Raw genomic sequence first — 22,373 nt, 5'->3', positions numbered from 1 at the left:
CCTTGAATAAAGGTCTCCTGGCTTCATTTGATTTCTCCCACATCCTAATATAGCACTTAACCTGCAGTAAGTTCTCAAAAGAGATAATAAATCATGATCCTAGGGAGGGAAAGAAGTAGACACAGGTTAAGAGACTCAGATTGATTATCAACAAGGATCAGATTCACCTAAAAGCTGTTTTGGGTTGCTTTATAAATTTTAGCGGTTGCTTGAATAAAAATACAAAACAGGGAAGCCCAGCCATGCAGGCTGCAGTCTCTGGCCACTTCTGCAGCAGGAAGATGACTGAGCACAAATCAGGCTCAGCCTACAGACAAGTGGCTGTGACTACAGAGAGGCTGCCATGAATTTTCTAATTGGTAAATCTAAACCCTGAGGAGTTTTCAAGGCAGCAGGCATTAATGGGAGTGAGGTGTAAATAATTTCCTATCCTCAATGAATCTCTGGCATAAAGCTGCCATGTTTTATTTCAGTAATAAAATGTTTTGTTATTTTAATAGTAAATGCTTCAAATGATTTGTATTAAACCCTGCAGTAGATTATGCCTTGGAGAGTTGGGTTTTACTCTGCTTGCCTTTACACTGCTTTCAGTTCATCACAGGAGAGCAGCAGACAGCCAACCCATAGCCAGATTGGGTTTATTTATATGAAAAAGTTTGTTTTTAATCAAACAGTATAAAGTAGCAGCTTGAGGACTTACCATGTGAAAGGTATCTCCTTTTACATGACAGCCCCATTGTTTCCGCTGATGTACTTCGAAGAGATTTATGGACAAAAAAGAGCACTATCATTTAACTATATAAAAACGTAAAAAGTATTACCGCTTGTCTTCTCAGTATGATACTGTGTTAGGTAAGTGCCTTTGAGTATTATAAACCAAGGTATTTTTAAATTTGAGGAAAAACCATCCCACCTTACATTACTTCTGATGAAGAATCTATCTATATAAAGTAAAATAATGAAACAAGGGTTCAGCGCATTTGTGAGGAAGGGGAGAAACTTGCTCCTGAAACATCTCTGCAGTTAGAGCAGAAGTGGTTTGTCAGCCTCCATTCTTCACTTCCCTTCACGCCAAAACATCTGGCTAAAAAGTGAAAAAACACCCAAATGGCATCGTATAGGAAAAACACCTAGATGATTGATTGCATTTTTCACTTTAAAGCCAATGTTTTGATATTATAGAGACATGGCCTCTGTTCGATAGGTGTAATCTTTTACTGGCAAAAGCATGGTTTTTACAAAGCTTGCTTTGACAAAGACTAATTATCAATTCTAATTTAAAATTAGTCAACTGTTTCAAAGAATGGACCATATATTGTATACCCTGAACCCCACTTTTTTGAGTTCTAAGTGGAAGACAGGAAAAGTCTTCATTAGAAAAGATTGGAAATTGGATTGCCGGTGTATTCAGATAGCACAAGGTCAAAAGAAATGAAAAAACTAGAGACATTTTAAAACAGCTTTAAAATATTTAAGTGAAAATATTTCATATGTACAAGACTAGTGGCCTGGGCATTTTTAAAATAAGTGCTGTATGTCTAATATGTTACATTAACATGCCATGCTTACACAACTTGTGTTTATGTTGTAAACAGAAATAATGGTGCATGGGCAGCTAGTTAGGCAGCAAAGACCCACCCTGCTTCTCATGTATCCATCTAACCTCAAGGTCTCTTTCTGAAAGTGAAAGGACACTGATGAGAGTCCAGAGACAAAAGGTCATCAGTCATGTTCCCTAGAGAACAATTCAGTTTGGCTAGCCTTATGGGACAAGGCTGGATCCAAACGAATGGAAGGGGAGGTATGAGTGGACCTGGCCCCTGTCCCCAAAAGAGGCTGCTTGAAACAGTGCTAGATACAGATTAGAAGGCCCTGGGGGAATTCCATTTGATTGAGGATTCCAAGGGTTATACGAAGGATATCCCTCCAATAGAACTAAACTGTCCGTTTCCAGTCTTCATTAGTTATATGCCGAGTTTGACTAATACCTGGTTTGGGTCTCACGGAGGTCTTTCTTGTCTTTAACGACAAAAATGGACAAAGGAGTCCTGAAATCCAGTTCTGCCTCTATTCTTCTCATGTGCTTTACTAATTGGTACCATTTTCATGTGTATAAAGGTGATCAGACTAGAAGTCACATGTTGGTGCTGTGGTAAAAATGCAACACTCTGAGACTGACCCACATGGTTCAAGTTCCAGGTTCAAGTCCAGAAACCTCCCTGAGTGCACAAGGTACATGCATAATGGTGATGCCAGACTGAAGCTAGGGGTGGATAGTGGCATCAGGACTCTACTAGGGTTGTCTCTCTGACTCTATCAGTAAGGGGATAAATATACTTTTAAAAGATTACTAGATGGTGTGACATAGGTGTGTCATTTAAATTTTGTGTGGCTCCATTTTCTCTTCTGTAAAATAAGATAATAATCATCTTACTGAAGAGTCTGTAAGGATTAAGTAAACTATTGAGTTACTGAAAAGCCTAACACAGACTTTTTATTGATTTTGATTCTAAATGTAAACAATCAATTCAAGGCAATTTACTAGTGCTCTTAAAAAGCTAGCCATTCCGGGAACCAGCAGTTAGCGTAATGGCTATGTCGCTGGACTCCCACGTAGTCGACCGCAGTTCGCGTCCCGAACCCGGTGGCTTAAAAAAAAACTCACGCCGGGCGCGTGTGCGTGCGTGCCCATGATCCCGAGAGGAGAAAGGAGGAGAAGGGATTGCGGCGTGACCATCCCCCCTGGGGGGTGATTTCTCGCTTTCTGTCTCTATATCTCTCTCTGTCTGTCTGGCGAGCGCACGCGCCCTATAGCGAAAATCTCTCTCTCTCAAAAAAAAAAAAAAAAAAAAAAAGCTAGCCATTCCATGTTCTATGCCTGTTTGTATAGTTGTTCATTCTCTATCAGTACTGAGAACTCTTTGCCAAATCATCAGTGACACCTTAGGCAAAGGAGGAAGAGGGGAAAATGGTGAAGGTCATCCAACACATTGGGTGTCCTTCCAGAATGTCTGATCACTACTCTTACACTGCGGTGAAGACAGACTAATGCAGCTGGTTCACACAAGGGCTGCCTGGCCTGAGAGGGTCTGAGCAGTGGCCAGGAAATGTGCTTTGAGAGGAGAAAATAGAGAGGCTTTAATACCCTCAGGACAGTCTTGAAAAAGCAGAATGTAACATGATTTCTTTTTGTCTTCTGCTTGGAAACAAATGTTCCTTTGCCTATCTACCCTTGGTTTAATTAGTCTTCTGTCTTTCTCGAAATTCAGCCTGTTCATTTGCAAATGGAAGACATCAGAAAGGCTAGTGGGTGTGGGTGTTGGGGGAAGAATGGGGCTGAAGTGTTTATTTTCGAAGCCACAGGGGTCCCCATTTGAAAAAGCACCCAGCTTATCTGGGTGTTTTTGTTTGTATGATTTTGAATTAGAAGGTTGGAGCAATTCATTTAGGAGATTAAGCTTGTCTTTACAATGGGCCTAGTTGTTCTATTTATTCAATACTGTTGAGGGGTGTTAAAAGTCTTTCTAACTACACTGTTATTCAAGTGCAACCGCTTAAAAGGATTCCTTCATCTTCCATTTTAATGCCAATTAATTTTACATTAAAATGATGCTTACTTGGTGGTCACAGACATGAAAAATCACAAACCATTTGTATAACAGTTTAGGGATACCAGCTTTAGCAAATAAAAATACAGAAGGCCCACTTGAACATGAATTTCAGAAATCAATAAATAAAATTTTAGTCTTAACTATATCCCAGATCACTGGGAAATCATGGCATATCTGGGGGGAAAATCATTATTTACTTAAAATTTCAGCATTAACTAGTCACCTATATTGATATGGCAATCCCACCAGGTTTTCAGGGATGTTTGACACATTCCAAACATACCAAGAGAAAACTAGGAAAAATTCGATTTCATTCTTACACTTAAAACTTCCTCAGTCGGAACAATAACTCCCAGATTATAGACAGAGAAAGCGATACCTCATGAAATCCAGAGAATTTTGATTTTTCAGAATAAGACCTAGTTCTAACTACTAAAGCCCATTCCATGTACGGAACTTTTGCTCATCAAACACACACACACACACACACACACACACACACACACACACAACCAAAGGGGCCAACTGGCACCTTCAGTTAGATTGGATGTTAATATCTTAGACCACTATGTTTAAATGTGAATATCATCTTTCTCGTTTATGTTGTAAAGCAAACATCCTGTGTAAGAGAGGCCGAAACACTCCAGTGCATCAGATCGAAGAGGTCTTTGAACCAATAAGTGAGTGATTTCTCCTCAGGAGTCTAAACATTTGCTTACGACGATAAACAAAAGTGAGCTGAATTTTAGGTAGCACAATCATTTTCATCTATCTATCGACTCAAGAATTACATGAGGATAGGGATTACTGAATTTTACTTTGAAGGAAAATAAGAATGTTTGCCCTTAACTGCAATCTTAACAAATACCTCAAACATAATTACACCAATCTCATACTTAAATGAGTAAATTTTTCTTCTTTGTCTTTGACCATTAAAAATATGCCAAAAGATTTAGATGACTCCTCTTCCCCTAACCCAGGGATTGGATTTGTAATATTATTTATTTATGATTAATTACTACAATTATTAATTATTATGATTCATTCCTAAAGCTCCTTGACCTAGTAAAAATGTGCTGATGAACTAAGTCTAACTACATATAGTTTATAGAGGCAATTTCATTACCTTACTGTCATATCTAATATTTAAAAAGGTTTTTTTTTGTAAAACAAAATGTATATTAATCTATCGCACTCTTTCTTTCTTTCCTTTCTTTTCTTTTCTTTTCTTTTTCTTTTTTTTTTTTTTAACAAACACCTTCCTAAAGAAGGAAAGGAGACCTTAAATGAAAAGCTCAAATTAACCATCAAATATTTGGTTAAAGAAAATTCTATTTGCCACTTAAATAAAATGAGAAAACTCCTGCCAGGACTGATTTTGAAATAAACCTCATGTTGGAGGTAACTCCTGCTAAGAAATACCACTGAAAGCTGCCACTTGACCCGGAATTCCTCTACAAGAAAAACTAGCCATAACTACATGAGAGACCTATATGAGAAACTGCCGGAATGTCAACTTCATTTGCAGTGGCCCCATATGGCCTGATCACTCTCCCTGGCATGATAAATCACTGGCAGAATCCTTACCTTCCTACGTTTGATCTCTGCTCAGCAAGATGTGGTTTTGATGTGAAGAACTCCAGATCTCGTAGGTCAGAGACAAATAGCAGTGGCACTGACCTGCAAAGTGCTAAGTCTCTATTAGACTCAAGTGAAAAGCTGTGAGCCTCTGACAAGTTCCCTCGCCCGTTTCCTCGCCTTCCGCGGTTTTTCATGGGCTGGGTTTGGCAGAAAAGCTGCTGAAACTATTTGGAGAAGAAATGACAACAAATCTTCTCTTTCTACCACTATTATCAAGTATTACATTCAAGTTTCCCCAAGAATTCTCTTGGGAGTCAGTCATAGCTTTAGCAAACATGAAACATTTTGATTTCCAATATATCTATATGACACTGCTAAGCACTCTTTTATGTAAAGAGAATCAATAAGAGATTTATGTGGACATCCCTGGGGAAGAAACTTGTCCTTTGGTTTTACTATAGGATGTGTGCACTCGCTGGAGAGAGACAGAAAAAGAGAGATAGAGAGGGAAAGTAAAAATCACCTCCCTCTCCTCCATCTGTCTCTTAGGATTTGGGGCATGTATGCACGTGCACCCACCGTCATTTTCAAGCTGTGGGGTCTAGGATGTGAACCAGGCAGACAGCCAAATGGGATCCAGCCAACTTAACCTTCATGTCATCTGCTGGCCTAGAAAAATATTTTTAAGAAAATGATTTTGAGTGCAAATTCTGAGTCCCAGTAAGAATACAACTAGATACACCAGTAAACTCAGTTCTAAAGAGTCAGTGTGGGGTAAAGAAATCTTAGAGCTCTGCTCCAATTCGTTTTATTAGCAGGTGACTTAATAAACATCTCATTCCACGCTTTCTTTTATAACTAATAAAACTGACGGCCAGAGAATTTAAATGGTTTACCCGGTATCACAAAGCATCTCCATATCCCTGGAGCCTAGTAAAGAGGAGATAGGTACTCAACAAGTGATCAAGTGATTGTGTTTATCCATTAATTCAATAAACGTCTCTTAAGTACCTACTCATACAAGGAACTGCTAACTGAGCACACATTGGGGGCAAAACTGGGGCCAGAACACAGGTCTTTGAACGCCCCAGGCCTTATTCACTGCTTCACAATGCTCTCTGAGGGGGTCTGTTTCAAAGGAAGAAGCAAGTGGGTGGGAACAGAGGAGAGGCCTTTTCATCCTTAAGTGTGAGTGTGCACTTTCTTTCAAGAAGCACATGGAAGGACAACGGTATTTCAAGGTACTTTCCCCTGGGATTCATGTTCTAGCCCTGGCTTTTTATCTCGTAATGACCCTGCAAACAGAATCAGACAATTTTATTGTCTAGTGTTTATTCATTTACTCACCATTCATATATAAGGATATGTGGACCATACTGCATCAAGGCCACCATGATATGATACTGGCTCCGAAGCAAATTTGAGTCCAGAAAGAAAACTAGTCTAAGCATTAAATAATAATTGTATCCATGGGTGTGGCATTATTAAATACACACTTAACAGTAATAATAAGTATTCGAAATAAGCCTAAAATATCAAATGTGGAAGAAATTTGGTTATGTTCAGAAGTCACAGTATGTTCATCACAGCAGAAGTGATGGCAGCAACACTCCAAAAACTGTCAGCCTAGGACTGGCGTACAATTGTAATTGGCCAAAATGACCAGGAGCCTGGAGAAAGCGGAAAAGCTGCTATCTTTTTTTTCTTTCTTTTTTGAAGAGGTTTTTGCTATGGGGCACGTGCACGTGCCAGACAGACAGAGAGAGACAGAGAGACAGAAAGCGAGAAATCACCCCCTGGGGGTATGGCCACACCACAATCCCTTCTCTTCCATTCTCCTCTCAGGACCTTGGGCATGCACGCACACGCGCCCAGCGTGTGTTTAAGCCACCAGGTCCGGGATGTGAACCGCGGTCGACTACATGGAAGTCCAGCGACATAGCCATTACGCTAACTGCTGGTCCCAAAGCTGCTATAATTTTAATAGCTGCATTATTTCAATAGGCACTGACTTTATACCACTCAGAGTTAGAGACACTCATAAATAGGCACCTTATCTTTCTGTAGAGCTAAATTAGTAATTTCATAAGTATTCATTAAAAACAAAATGTTTACTTTCTTTTTTAGCTCAATGGAGCTAATACAACCACATTCGTGTACATACTAAATGTCGAGCTACATTCTTTCCCCTTCATCATATTGAGAGGTCCAAAACCACTGTTTTGTGTCCTTCTTTTCGAAGACTTCTCTTTTTCTCTGCTGGAATTCCTGGTAATGATACCAGAATGTGGGCAAATCTCATTAGTCTCCCTGCTGTTTACAAGACAGGATTTATGCTCAATGTGCTGAACACAATGACACACATCACTAAGCGGCCAGAACTGCCACCCAGGCTTTAATCTGAGAAATTTTTCACTCAGTACAAATACCTATCAGCATGGAAAAACATGGAAGAGCAATTATAGCCAACACATGTAGTCTTAAGAGTACACCAATAAATACCATTTGTGAAGGTTAATTTAATGCAACCCAGGCTGTTATCGGGAATAGTATATGTCGCCAATTCAATCCATTAAGTAATTACTAAATTCTCAAGAGGGCTCAGCGAAGTCAAATGTGGTTATTCCAGGTTCATTGCTTCTGGGCTCCCTAAGGACCATTTAGGCCAACAGCTGAGACAGCCAACTACAAAGGTTCCCAGGCATAACTAAACCTTTTAGGAAAACAGGTAAATGAGCCTAACGGAGACATGAGATTCATTAAGGGCCAGTCCTGAGAGAAACACTGAGGAAAGTGGAAGGAAAGCATAGGAGGGTAAGAACAAAAGAGATGGGAAAGGGGAAGGAGAAGGGACGAGTATGGCAAGTAAAAGAGTACGAGCAATGAATTCTCTCCAAAAGAGGAGGCTGAGAGAAATCTGGAAGTGACAACATCTGGCTTCAAGAAGACAACTTGTCAACAGTTTCTGTGATAGGACTTTCCAGTCACTTACAATAAAGCATTAATTGTTCACCTCAACCAGCAGCTCCCCTGCCCCTGTCACTGAAGAGGTTGCATGTAATGGATCTCACAGTAGATAAGCCTCAGTGAGAGATGGTTGATCGTCACAGCCAGATAGAACGATCCACCAGCATTCTGCAAGTGCTTCTCTCACAGAGGTTAGTCTAGTTACAAACATGATGGCCCAAGAGGGAGGGGCAGCCTTAGAAAGAATGTGGAAGATACTAGCTTTTGAGGGCCTCACTTGTCCTCACTCTCAAGTGAATCTTAATAAACATTACAAAGAAAAAACACTTTTTTGAATCAAAACAAAACAAACAGGTGTTATTAAGGGCAATGTGTGACTCCCCAGCGAGTGAGAATCCAAAAACACAGTTCTTTACCAGAGCCTAAAGAATCACACATACCCAGTGACTTGGATCTACAGCATCAAATTGAATTAAGCTTTACTCCACCACACACACACTTTCTTTATTCCAATATGCACTCTCATCTTGGTCTGGTTGAAAGAGTTGCTAATGGTAGCTACAGACAATACCAACTAAAAACAAATTTGGGATTTGTAGTCCGAGAAGCAGGTTTAGGATTATCTGGCAACTTGAGTTTCAGGCTAATAGTATGAAGTTCATGGGACCAGCAGTTAGCGTAATGGCTATGTCGCTGAACTCCCATGTAGCCAACCATGGTTCGAGTCCTGGACCCGGTGGCTTAAACTCACGCCGGGCGTTTGGGCGTGCGTGCCCAAGATCCTGAGAGGAGAATGGAGGATAAGGGATTGCGGGGTGGCCAGAGGAGAATGGAGGAGAAGGGATTGCGGTGTGGCAATCCCCCCAGGGGATGATTTCTCACTGTTAGTCTCTCTCTGTCTTTTTGGCAAGCACACACGCCCTATAGCAAAAACCTCTCCAAAAAAAAAAGAGGTTCATTGTCTTTGTATGACTTTTTGCTTGTTCTTCTTGTTCTAAGCAGAAGAGGAAGAGGACTGAATCCTGGAACTGCTACTGCTATTGAGGCTGAAAAAAATTACTTAACTTCAAAATGTTCAATTTTTTCACTTGTAAATTGGGACACCAATGTAATAGCCGCATCATATGGTTTCCACAAGAAGTAAATGTAATCATATGTGAAAAGCACTTTGAATACTGTGGTATTAATAATATAATTATAATGTAAGAAGTACTCATTCAACAAATATTCCAAAGCATCTACACTGCTGGACATTAAGTGAGGTGTTCAGAAATAATAAGAGGAATAACAGTTTATAATCTAATATAGTTTCGGAGTAGCATGTTATTAAGAAAAATATAATTCAAGGCAAAAGTTATATTATGTAGAAGAAATGCAAACATGTAATATGGGTGCTCAGAGAATATAAGTTCGCTATCAAAAAATTAGTTGTAGAGCCAGTTTTGTCAGGTACATAGGTTGAGTATCCCTTATCTAAAATGTTTGGGACCAGAAGTGGATTTCAGATTTTGAAATATTTGCATAATGAAATTCATTTGTGTTTCACATTTACCCTATACATTTAGCCTGAAGTTAATTTCATACAATATTTTTGTACTGAAGTATTTCAACTATGACTCACTACATGGATCAGAAGTGGAATTTTCCATTTTTGGCATAATGTTAAAATTCAAAAAGTTTCAAATTTTGGAGCACTATGCATTTCAGATTTTTGCATTAGGGATGCTCAACCTATACTATATCTAGTAAAACTGCAGAAAGGCTATATTCAGTTTTAAGATTGTATCATTTCACTCTTATACAAAAGCTTCTTAAGACTTAGAGGCACACATGCATAATCAAATCACTTATGAAATCCAAACACAAAGGTATAACATTGGCTTTGAGTTTAAAACATAAATTAAAGTCATCACAAACAATGAAGTAATGTTAGTTTTCAAGCCTGTTGCTAAGAGATCCTTTAAATTCTCTACATTAACAAGACAAAGCATAGTGCTGAATTTGTTATTCAATAAAAAGTTCTATTAGAAATACTTTTTCCAATTAAGTGCCACTTATCCACGTCTACTCCACACTGATAAACAATAGCTCATAGTGAAGAATTCATCTGTTTACTCTGATCTTTCAAAATGTGTGTGTGTATTTGTGTGTGATAGAGACAAAATGAAAATACCTGCAAAAGAACACAACAGTCACTTAACATTTAAGTACTTACTTTATTTTACATAATGTAAGAAAGGTAGGGAAATTAAGTCTTGACATGATTAATTATATTAAACATGCTATATTAAGAGTTTTGTATAAAAAGCCCCTTGAAGGTAGGTTTATGGCATGCACTACTGTTCTCAGTTTAGGGGCACTAGCAAGTATTACACTCATCCATCATAATAGAACTAGTTTCCCATTATAAAGAAGACCAGGCTTGGAGAAGATCACACAGCCTGAACCGTCTAGTTGTATTCTAAGATTGCATACAATATAGTTTTTAAAAATTATTTTTACATTAGTATCATTTGACTTTCCTACATGAATCTATCATCATTTGTCTTTACGAGGGTGAAGTCAGGGACCAGCAGATGCGTAATGGTTATGTCGCTGAACTCCCATGTAGTTGACCGTGGTTTGAATCCTGAACCCAAGGCTTAAACTCGTGCTGGGTGTGTGTACATGTGTGCCCAAGGTCCTGAGAGGGGAACTGGAGGAGAAGGGATTGCAGTGTGGCCAGCCCCCCACCCCCTGGGGGGTGATTTCTCACTTTCTGTCTGTCTCTCTGTCTTTCTGGTGAGTGTGCATGCCCTATAGCAAAAACCTCTCAAAAAAAAAAAAATGGGGGTGAAGTCAGAAATCCAAAAAATAAAAATTTTAATAAGGAAAATAATAAACTTTCATAAGACTATAAAGAAAATATATACCTTGAAAAACTTAGAATAAAAAATGGGTTTCTTAAACACACTAAAAGAAAAATTCCTCATTTTCATTTAAAAGTGTCTGACAGTTACACCAAAAAGAGAAGAGGTAGAAAAAGCAGAAGGGAGAAGAAAATGTTTGCATAACATGTAGTGACAAAGGATCATAATCCCAAATATGCAAAAACTGCTACAAATCAGTAAACACACACACACACACAGAGAATGAGCAAATGAGAAACTAAGCCAACTCACAAAAGAGAGAAGTCAAATGGCTCAAAACATGAAAAGATGATCAATCAATCTCACAAGATGTCAAGGAAATGCAAATTTAGAGCAGTGAGATACCGTTTTACCAAACTGGTAAATTTTTTTAGAGAAATTTTTGCTATAGGGCATGAGCGCTCATTGGAAAGACAGAGAGACAGCAAGAGAGAAATCATTACCCAGGGGGGATGGCCACACTGCAATCCCTTCTCTTCCATTCTCCTCTTGGGATCTTGGGCATGCATGCATGCATGCCAGACATGAGTTTTAAGCCACTGGGTTCAGGACCTGAACCACAGTTGACAACATGGGAGTCCAGTGAAGCAACCATTATACCATCTGTTGGTCCCCAAATTGGCAAATTTAATAAGTACGAGAACTCCAAATATAGGTGAAGATGCAGAGTAATGAGGACTTTGAAATCTGATGGTGAAAGTGGAACTAGAATAACCGTGTTGTAAAGAACTTTGGTAATCCCTAATTAAGTTGTAGATACATATACTCCATGAGCCAGCACTATCACTTGTGAATCCTGTATCTATCCTAGAAGCTCTCTTACCCAGCCATATAAAGAGAAATATTCAGAAATTTTAAATATAGCATTATCCTAAAATGCAGTAAAATACTAGAAGTATCTTAAGTGTCAATAGAACAAATTAAAACTTGAGATCTATAAAAGAATAGAATACTTAGCACCAATGACAATGAATGAATTACAGGTATATCCAACAACATGGATGAATCTTGAAAATACAGTGCTAACAAAACAAAGTACATTGCAGAAAGAAATATAGTATGATACCGCTTTCATAAAAAAAAAAAAAGTAACACACATCGTATATGGAAAATGGGAAAAATAAATACCTCTGAGAAGGAAAGAGAAGAAGAGAGGGGAAGGAGCTCAATGTATTTCTTTTTAAAAACTGGAGGCATATATTGCAAAATGTTAAGAGCTGAGAAACGGAGTATAGGCACAGATGTCTTATTATATTATTGTCTATTTGATTCAAACAATTCACTTTCTGTCAAATATGTTTAACACCACAACATGTTGGTGGTCTGCTGAGCCTGAAACAGCTCTATTTTCTGAACTTTCATGCCACTTGAACTATACTTATCTCAAAAGATTTGGCCTCCTCTATCACACATTATAGGTTATGAGTGCATGCCCCCATCCCATGCCAAGTGGGAATCCTCTTCAGCCTCTTCAGAGCTGGGACCACATGTGTATCTTCTTCTGTCAGATAGGAACCAACAGAGTTTTGTACATAGAGGCCTTAATTGATGTTAAATGAATTAATAAATAAATACAGGGAAGCAAAAAATCTTTCCTGCCCTGTGAAAATCAAGCTTTATTGGTACACTAGGTATCAGACTCTAAAATATAGAGGAGGCTATATTCAAGTGTGCTAAGGAGTTTAACCAAATAGTCTAACCAAATAGTTTAACCAAATAGTCTCATACTGATTCTTATCTCCTTCCCAAACATGTTTTAGTGAAGAAGATCACATGTCACATCTAAGGAAGATTTTAATTTGTCCTCCATAAATTCATGCTGACATTTCCTAATTTTATCTTCGCAGGCGTGATCTTCCCAGGCATTTCTCCTCTGTTTTTCTTCCTTAAACTCTCCTATCATTACAGACCTCAGCCTGTAGATTTGGTGCCTCAGTCTGTAGATTTGGTGTGGGTGTTGATGCTGAGGGTTGCGGGAGGAGAGAAATAACTTATTTTTGCCCATAAGTGGGTTTGCTAAATAAGAATTGGGTTTGCTAAACTGACAATATTTTATCAGATCCATTTTCCTGAAGGTAGGTTCCATTCTACCCATGGGGAGAGCCGCACATCTTATACCACCTTCTGACTTAACCTTTTTAAAAAATTTATAATCTTTTAAAATCTTATCATTTCTTATTTACATTTAATTGTACATTTTTATAGGGCACAACATGGGTTTTCAAAGCATGTGTGCAGTGTGTGACAATCAAATCAAGGATAATATCATATTCATCGCTTTCAACAAATAACACCACATTTAAGATATATTTGTGTGTGGGGGGGAGGAACAATGTCTTTTTTTTTTTACCCAATTATGGTTTGTTGTTCCACAATCCATTTGACTTACCTACCTGCATTCTTATGTATGTTAAACACTCACCTCCCCCATATACCCCCTTCTATTCTCCTCTCCCCTACTCCCTAGGCTGTCTCTGATATCCAAAGTTGTTCTTTCTACTTCTGTCTTCAGGAAATTCTTAGAAATGATGGTGGCAAAAAACTTGGGTCACTGCTTTGAAATCAGACTTACACTAGACTAGATGAATGAAAATTATGTATGAGACTATATATTAGTATATAATCCTTGAATTATTTTGAAAGCATTTTCCTTTTAAAATAAAAATTAGATACGAGTTTTCATATCTATGATATCCTAAATTCAAGATAAGAGACAGATGTTTCCAGTCTCATAACCTGGACAATAGTTTTTATCTTTGCAGAGATTTAAGGTCAGACAGTAATGAGGAAAGGAAACAGACCTGATTACTATTATACTTCTGGAGGCAATAGAGTTGAACTGGAGTAAAAGGAGGGCATCCTTCTATAAGAAAAATTAGAATGGCACTCACAGACTTTCTAATTTTTAACCATATTGTATCTGGGTCAATTAATCCCCACATTGAGCTCCAGAGACATACTACTGAGAGTCCATCAGAACTCCAGGTGGTGAAATCACCCAATTTTGATGTCAACTGGAATTTTCAGAGTCTAAGGTACTGAAATTACATGACACAACAGAAACTTCCTCTGTATAAATTCATAAGAATTAAAATACTGAAGGGAAAAATTTTAAACATAATTCAGTCTTAAAGGCAGACGAACAAACAACAGGGAAATGCCAGAGATAAGAAATTTATAATGTTGATAATTTCATGTACATGAAAGGTTAAGTAGAATAGAATTCAAAATAGGCCTGAAAAGGCAATTAAAAATTAATGAAGGTAAGTGATGGTCATGTTAATTAACTTGACTTAATCATTCCACAATATAAACATGTATCAAAGTATCCACGTTATATCCCATAAACATATACAATTATCATTTGCTAATTTAAAATAAAATTAAGCAAGATGACATAATGCCAATTAACCCTATGTGTATTAGATTTGGTGTTTCAGAGGAAATGGATGGTTTTAAAGTGACCTGTCATGGTAAATAAAGAAATAAAGGAAAGATTAGGAAGGCTTCCAAAACAGTCACTGCTTGATGTGACTGTCCCTGGGAAGTGCCACCAAAATTCCATGTGTCATCTTCGGAGAGTAAGGACCAGTAAAAGTATTTCCAATTTAAATTATATAAACTAAGATAACTCCCCAAAAGGTATCTACCTTCTAAGAACATCCTTCGTGCTCTTATGCTTCCCAGATTTATGAATCAATGACTTGGCAACATCTTTGTCCAAACCACAAAAATGGCCATTTGCAAACTGGTATTTAGGCTCAGACAATGGGGCAAACTGAGGCACATTTATGCTGAATTTGGCTTAAGTGCTAGATATCTAATTTGATTATTAACATACTGGCTGTGGTCAGCCTGAAAACATGCTGGGCATGTGCACATGTGTTTAGGATCCTGGCAAGCTAGAAGACTGCTGGGAGGGGATTGCAATATGACAAAGCCCTGTGTTGGAGAGATGCCCCCCTTTCCATCTCTCCTTTTCACACATGTGAATTTGGTTACACATGTGCTTTGTCATGAGTGGAAGAAAAGTAGTGCTGGCTGGGAAATTGTTTGATTTAATGACTTTTTAAGTAAAGAAAATATCTTGGTAGAGAAACCTCCAGGGCATCCCATTTGGTGAAATGCAGTGTAAACATAACAAGGATTCCCATAGTTACTCTGGTTATCAAACTCTTCTGAGACACTAAAATAGTCACCAAAAAAAAAAAAAAAAAAAAAAGACCTGTCTTATAAAACTTGATTGCTCAGACAATTCCATTCTTTCTTAAAATGGGTCTCCATTAATTTGGAATGATAAATAATTATAATAATCCAAAAATTGCAAAAATGCAATGGAATTAGCATTGGCCAATCATCATTATATGTCACTTACTTTCACACAATTTCTCATTTAATCTGGGTAACAATCCCATAAGGCACGTACAATTATCTAAATGTTTACAAATGTAGAAATTGAAACTCAGTGAAGAAATTCCTTGAGAGAAGATGCCATACATACCTTTCTTTTTTTTTAACCAGTCAAGGGTATTTTCTAAAATGTGGGTCATATCATCTCTGTCGTAACTACTGAACTCTCCATTATATTCAAAAAGAAGTCTTAGACAACATGTAACTGGATGGGTGTGGTTGTGGTTGTGTTACAGTAAAACTTTATTTACAAAACCAGGCAGTTTGTAGTTTACCGACCCTTGCAAATTGTCAATAAGAAAACTAATATATATATATATTATATAATAAAATAAAATTAAGCAAGATGACATAATGCCAATTAACCCTATGTGTATTAGATTTGGTGTTTCAGAGGAAATGGATGGTTTTAAAGTGACCTGTCATGGTAAATAAAGAAATAAAGGAAAGATTAGGAAGGCTTCCAAAACAGTCACTGCTTGATGTGACTGTCCCTGGGAAGTGCCACCAAAATTCCATGTGTCATCTTCGGAGAGTAAGGACCAGTAAAAGTATTTCCAATTTAAATTATATAAACTAAGATAACTCCCCAAAAGGTATCTACCTTCTAAGAACATCCTTCGTGCTCTTATGCTTCCCAGATTTATGAATCAATGACTTGGCAACATCTTTGTCCAAACCACAAAAATGGCCATTTGCAAACTGGTATTTAGGCTCAGACAATGGGGCAAACTGAGGCACATTTATGCTGAATTTGGCTTAAGTGCTAGATATCTAATTTGATTATTAACATACTGGCTGTGGTCAGCCTGAAAACATGCTGGGCATGTGCACATGTGTTTAGGATCCTGGCAAGCTAGAAGACTGCTGGGAGGGGATTGCAATATGACAAAGCCCTGTGTTGGAGAGATGCCCCCCTTTCCATCTCTCCTTTTCACACATGTGAATTTGGTTACACATGTGCTTTGTCATGAGTGGAAGAAAAGTAGTGCTGGCTGGGAAATTGTTTGATTTAATGACTTTTTAAGTAAAGAAAATATCTTGGTAGAGAAACCTCCAGGGCATCCCATTTGGTGAAATGCAGTGTAAACATAACAAGGATTCCCATAGTTACTCTGGTTATCAAACTCTTCTGAGTAACTAAAATAGTCACCAAAAAAAAAAAAAAAAAAAAAGACCTGTCTTATAAAACTTGATTGCTCAGACAATTCCATTCTTTCTTAAAATGGGTCTCCATTAATTTGGAATGATAAATAATTATAATAATCCAAAAATTGCAAAAATGCAATGGAATTAGCATTGGCCAATCATCATTATATGTCACTTACTTTCACACAATTTCTCATTTAATCTGGGTAACAATCCCATAAGGCACGTACAATTATCTAAATGTTTACAAATGTAGAAATTGAAACTCAGTGAAGAAATTCCTTGAGAGAAGACACCATACATACCTTTCTTTTTTTTTAACCAGTCAAGGGTATTTTCTAAAATGTGGGTCATATCATCTCTGTCGTAACTACTGAACTCTCCATTATATTCAAAAAGAAGTCTTAGACAACATGTAACTGGATGGGTGTGGTTGTGGTTGTGTTACAGTAAAACTTTATTTACAAAACCAGGCAGTTTGTAGTTTACCGACCCTTGCAAATTGTCAATAAGAAAACTAATATATATATATATTATATAAACTAAGATAACTCCCCAAAAGGTATCTACATATATATATGTGTGTGTGTGTGTGTGTGTGTGTGTGTGTGTGTGTGTGTATGTAAAGAGACAGAGAGAGAGAGAGAGAATAGTGTGTATTGAGATTTGAGATAAGTTAATGGTTTGATCATGGTTAGATTACTGTGCTTCAGTGATGCAATAGAACTAACTGGGCATGCCTGGCTTTTCTTCAGCTTGGCTACAAATAAATCAGACTTTACAGAATAAACTCCTCCGAGAATCTCCTACTCTGAAACAGAAAAACTATCATTCGTCATTTTACAGAAATAGAAAAGGATAAAGAGGGCCTCAACAAATGATGGTTCCATATGGTAATACAAGCCTGTATAGTAGAAGGCATCAAGACAGGATCACAGGTGAATTATCTAATTCAAGTCCTACCAAGAAGTTGCTCAGCTTCCCTGGGATAATGGAAATTTTATATATATATATATATACACACACACACACACACGCACACACATATGTTTTATATATATATATAATAAATACTGTATGGTTATAAAAATGTATTTTTTAAAAACCTAAAGGCTACAATCATGCGATTTAATTGACAATTTCCGATCAGAATAGATCATTTTGAGTAAAGGCTTGGGTGGAGCTTGACCCACAGCTATCTTCTAGGAAATGATTCCCAGGTCTTTGCCTCAGACCAAAACCAAAAAAAAAAAAAAAAAAAAAACTCATAGAAATATCAAATACAGCAATTTAAAGACAGGAATGAAAAGCCATAAAAAGGCAGTTCCTTCTTAAGAAGAGTAGATCATTTCGTATCTTCTCCATGCTTGCCATAGAAGCAACACCAAAAAATATTTAAACTTCTTCAAAAATGAAAGATAAATTTATATGTCACCATTGTTTGGAAAAGTAACGTTTGGTGGAGAAAGTTCTATCATTTTTTCAAAAGTCAAGGTCTTCCTTATCAATTATTCCTATTTTTTATTTCCTTCACAAGGTTTCACAAGGCTCAAACAAGGATCAAAAAAGATATATTTGAAAATACTAAGAAAGCCACTGGGCCCTATACAAAAATCTAAAGGCATTATAAGGATTATTAGTATTATTACTACATTGAACAACTAAGCTATGCTGTGTTTACTGACAACCAATTTTGGGCACACAATCTTTCCAATATGACCCTAAGCTTCCATGAGGCAGACATTTCCACACTCCAACCAGCATAGTGGAGCACACCATTGTTAGGAACATGGCCATGCAAATATCCTTTGAATTGAATAAAAATTGACCCCAGAAAACAGAAGGTTCAATCAAATGTTGTTAAGTTAATAAGCCAAAGAATAAACAATAGGCAATACCCAATGTACATCAGCTCTAATTTTTCAGTTGATTGCTTTTTATTTTTTTCTCTTCTAGTTTAGGAGGTCAATACTCAAGAAATATCCCCTTCCTCCTTCTGTTTCAACTCCTCACAGAAGCAGATGCTAGAAGAAAACATAATCCTTTATGCTACTGTTAGTCGTGGACAAAAAAACGCTCACTGAAAAAGTGACCAACAGAGAGACTGCACGATGTTTGTGTGCGGGATGGGGAGGAGGCAGCACAAGGCTTTGTATTGCCTAACGGTATTTGAGAGAAAGGGTTAATCTTTATTTTTTTGTGTTGCTTCTATTGCTAGTAGAGCCATAAGAGCAGATACAGTCAACAAAGAAGTTAGAAGTGGGATAAAGGAAGCAAAGTTTCCAAAGAGCTGGAAATCTGAAAGAGATCTCTCCTGCAGCTAGTGAAGCCTTTAGCCTTGATTTTACCATGTGGGTATCTTTATAATGCATTTAGCTATACAAAATCTAAAAACTGGAGTTATGAAACAGAAACAACCCAGAAGATGTAGATTTGTGAAAGCATAGCTAAATGCAATGCATATCTTACTCTAGCTGTTAAACAGTCTTCTTAGGATATAAGCAAGAAAGTGCATATTCTCTGGGCTCCAAAATGGTCCCCTCAATAGTTCATGATGTCAGTTACCACCCTTCCTTGACAAAAAAAAAAAAAAAAAAAAAAAAAAAAAAAAAAAAAAAAAAAAATCAAAACAAAACATATTCCTTAGTAAAGAAAGAATCATTCTTAAAACTTGGGGTCCAGCTTGCTCCATTAGGAAAATAGAAATAGACATATTCCCCAAATGATATTGCCACATTGACCATTAGTCAAAAAAAGGATTTTAGAACTTCAGAGTGGTAAGCTTATTTTTAAAACAGAACGTAATTGCTTGATGCAATTGTGGTCAATACAAAACCACGAGTTTAGCGTTACAGCATCCTTGGGGATCACAGTTTAATCTGGAGCGTTTTCACAGGACCTCTGACAGGCAGACGGTAACTTTTGATTCTGGTCATCTCCCCATTTCCTTTACAAGAAATATAAAATACTTGTAGAAGAAGATGGTGGGAAAAAAATACAGAAGAATACCAGATCACACGTGCAAAGTATTCTAAGTGCACGCTACTTGAAATTTTCAAAATCTAATTTTTTAATTAGCGTGTTTATGTGGGTCCCAAAAATCACACTGAAAAATCATCCAAAAAAATCATACTATAATATCCCTCACTAAAGATGAAAACATGATTAATTAAGGGTACCTCTGTTTGTCTTACAGTACCACTGTCTGGTGCAAATGTTGCCTTTGATTCATGTGTTATTCAACAGGCCCTAAAGCATAGTATTTCTGGTCATTACCCTTTTCAAATTTCTTAATGATCATGGTATTACTTTTCTAGAGGACTAACTGCCCATTTTATTTTGTTCATTGTTGTTTAATTATGAAATTGCTAATATAATTACCCTTATAATCATCAGTGAATTTAAAAAGAACTCTTCATTAATCTTATTTTCATTATTAGTAAAATAATAAGAAGAATTATCTTTTACCTTGGGCTAATCAAAAGAGCAGCTTCTGCTCTTTATGTTAAAAACAAACAACAAAACAAAACAAATCCTCATCCACAATGCCCGTCTAAGAAAATTTAGAAGTCTCACTAAAGAAATGAGGGAGAAAGTTGCTGGAAATGTTCACAGATACCTGATTTTACAGACTTTGTGAAAGAGCTCACCTTAATAACTCAGTGTTTATGAGGGCTGTTTGTCTAAACAAAAATAAGATGCCTCCTCCCCACAAATTAAAGAATCAAGTTACACTCCATTATTTCATTTGTGATTGTTTTTCTTTGTTATAAGTGGGAAAGTGGATACTGGATAAAAGTCTTCCCAGAGCGAAAAGACTCCACATTAAAGGTTCCAATTAGCTATAAATCAGTTGTCTTTCCTACTGAGGAGAACAAGAGAAAAGAGAGAGGAGGTAGTTAGGAAAAAAGAACTGAAAGACTTTCCAAATTAAATTCTGAAAAAGAGTCTACTGGATAGCTAAAACTTTTCTCAGAAGCACTTACTAAAATCTGATAAAAGATAAAATCAAACCCTCCCAAATCCGAGGTTTGGGTCCTTTTGCTTAGTAGATCTTACCTATTAGGACCTTTAAAGAAAGCCTGAAGAGGTTAGGGACCTCAGAAAACAAAACTTGTATGCTGCAGGCTGTCTCTCCCTGCCCCTACGGCAGGAGATGTGCCACACACTGGCACTACTGTTATGCAAACAATGCCTAAAAGGCTATAACCATTAATGACCTCCCATTAAAACGGCTTTGAAAAATTTGTCACACCATCTAAAAGAGCTAACAGGTACATCAAATCCTTTTAAATCGACACTCAAACCACGAATCGCCCTGATTTGGCTCCTAAAACTCAATACAAGCAAAATTTCTATTTTTTCCAATTTCTCGTCCAGCCATTAAGCCAGACCCAACAACTTATTTCTCCAGACATTTATAATAAGTACGATGAAATACAGTTTTAACCATGCTGTGTGTGCGCCTGTGTGTTCAAGTTAATCGGAAGTCGTCTGAGGTCGAAATCTACTGAAAAGAATAGAGAAATCAAAGAAATGTAAAATTAACTCCGAGAAATCTGATTTTAAATACCATCTATCTCCATTGTCCCCAAATGCTATATAACAGTCCACGTTCCCTTCGTGTGTATAATTTACCAATTTTTCCTGTGCTGAATTTGTGGAAAGCAAGCAAATTCAGGACGCATCAGGTAGAGGATGCATAATTTCTCTTATGCGATGTAACGACAACCACAAAAAGTCCTCCTTGGCAAAGCCCAGATGTCAGAGTTCGTTATAGAAACGAAGTTTTCAGCTCACAAGCGAACCCGCTAACTTGCACAAACGTAAAGACTTTTCAGGTTGTCCAAGGAAAAGGTTACTGCCTGCAAAATTCAAGGAAAATGCTGACACTGGGTCCATTGCACTTTTCGGCCAGGTTTCCGTGAAATTTGGCGATTCGGCCTGAGCCCTGGGGTCCTGATCGTCTCCTCCGGGAAAGCGCCTCTGCGCAGAGCGGGCTCCTGGGACCCGATCGCGAGGTCGGATGGCGAGAAGCGACGGCCGGGCTGCGAGGCCAGCAGGCGGGGAACCCCTTGTCCCCATCTGAGGGGACCAAGTGGTTCCGACGCCCTCTCCGCGGCCGTCGGGGCGCGGGGAAACGACAAAAACCAGTCACAGACTCGCGGCCGTTGACGGCGGCCCTTGGCGCGGCGCTTCGGGTCGGACAAGACCCAGAGGCGTCCCCAGACCGCACGGGACTTCCAGCGCCCGGGTCACGAAGACGGGGCGTGCCCCCGCAGCGCGAGGATGACAGGCCTGCCGCCGGACCCCAGCCCGGCTGAGTCACCCCAACCTCGTACCCCTACGGCGCTCGTGGCGAGGCGGGACGTTTCTAGAAAGCCTGCGTGGACGGCGGACGCTCGCCGACCGCTTACCTTGGTGTACTTGATCTCGAGGTTGGGCGTGGGCGACGGCAGGAGGTGCAGGGACGCCATGAGGGCGGCGGGGTCGGCCTTCACCTCGCCGGGCATCTCGATCTTGCTGGAAGTCATGGTGGCGGGCCGACGTGTCGCTCGCCCGCGGCGTGGGCTGTGCGGGCTGTGCGCGCGGTCGAGGGCCGGGGGCGCGCTCGCCTGTATATAGGCAGGTGTCAAGCAGGGGCGGCTCTTATTGGACGTGAGGCCCGAGGCGCGGGGGGCTGGGCCGTCCTACCTAGGGCGCCCCATTTACATAAAGCCCGCGCCGCGCCGCCCCGGTGCCCACC

General features: G+C 38.5%; 1 protein-coding gene across 2 annotated transcripts in view; it reads right to left on the bottom strand.

Annotated features, from left to right (window-relative positions):
- The window catches only part of ALDH1A2 (aldehyde dehydrogenase 1 family member A2), a 138,455-nt gene extending 116,132 nt beyond the window's left edge, over positions 1-22,323 (bottom strand). For both annotated transcript variants that reach the window (XM_027765996.1, XM_014581871.2), the window contains exon 1: positions 22,045-22,323. In XM_027765996.1, coding sequence (XP_027621797.1) covers positions 22,045-22,161 — 117 coding nt within the window. In that variant the 5' untranslated portion in view covers positions 22,162-22,323. The remainder of the gene's footprint in view (positions 1-22,044) is intronic.
- Positions 22,324-22,373: the final 50 nt, after the last annotated feature.

This window comes from Tupaia chinensis, unplaced genomic scaffold (assembly GCF_000334495.1).
Source record: "Tupaia chinensis unplaced genomic scaffold, TupChi_1.0 Scaffold000063_1, whole genome shotgun sequence".
NCBI lineage: Eukaryota > Metazoa > Chordata > Mammalia > Scandentia > Tupaiidae > Tupaia > Tupaia belangeri.
The sequence above is the reverse complement of the archived record's forward strand: the minus strand, read 5'-3'. Positions and strand labels throughout refer to the sequence as shown.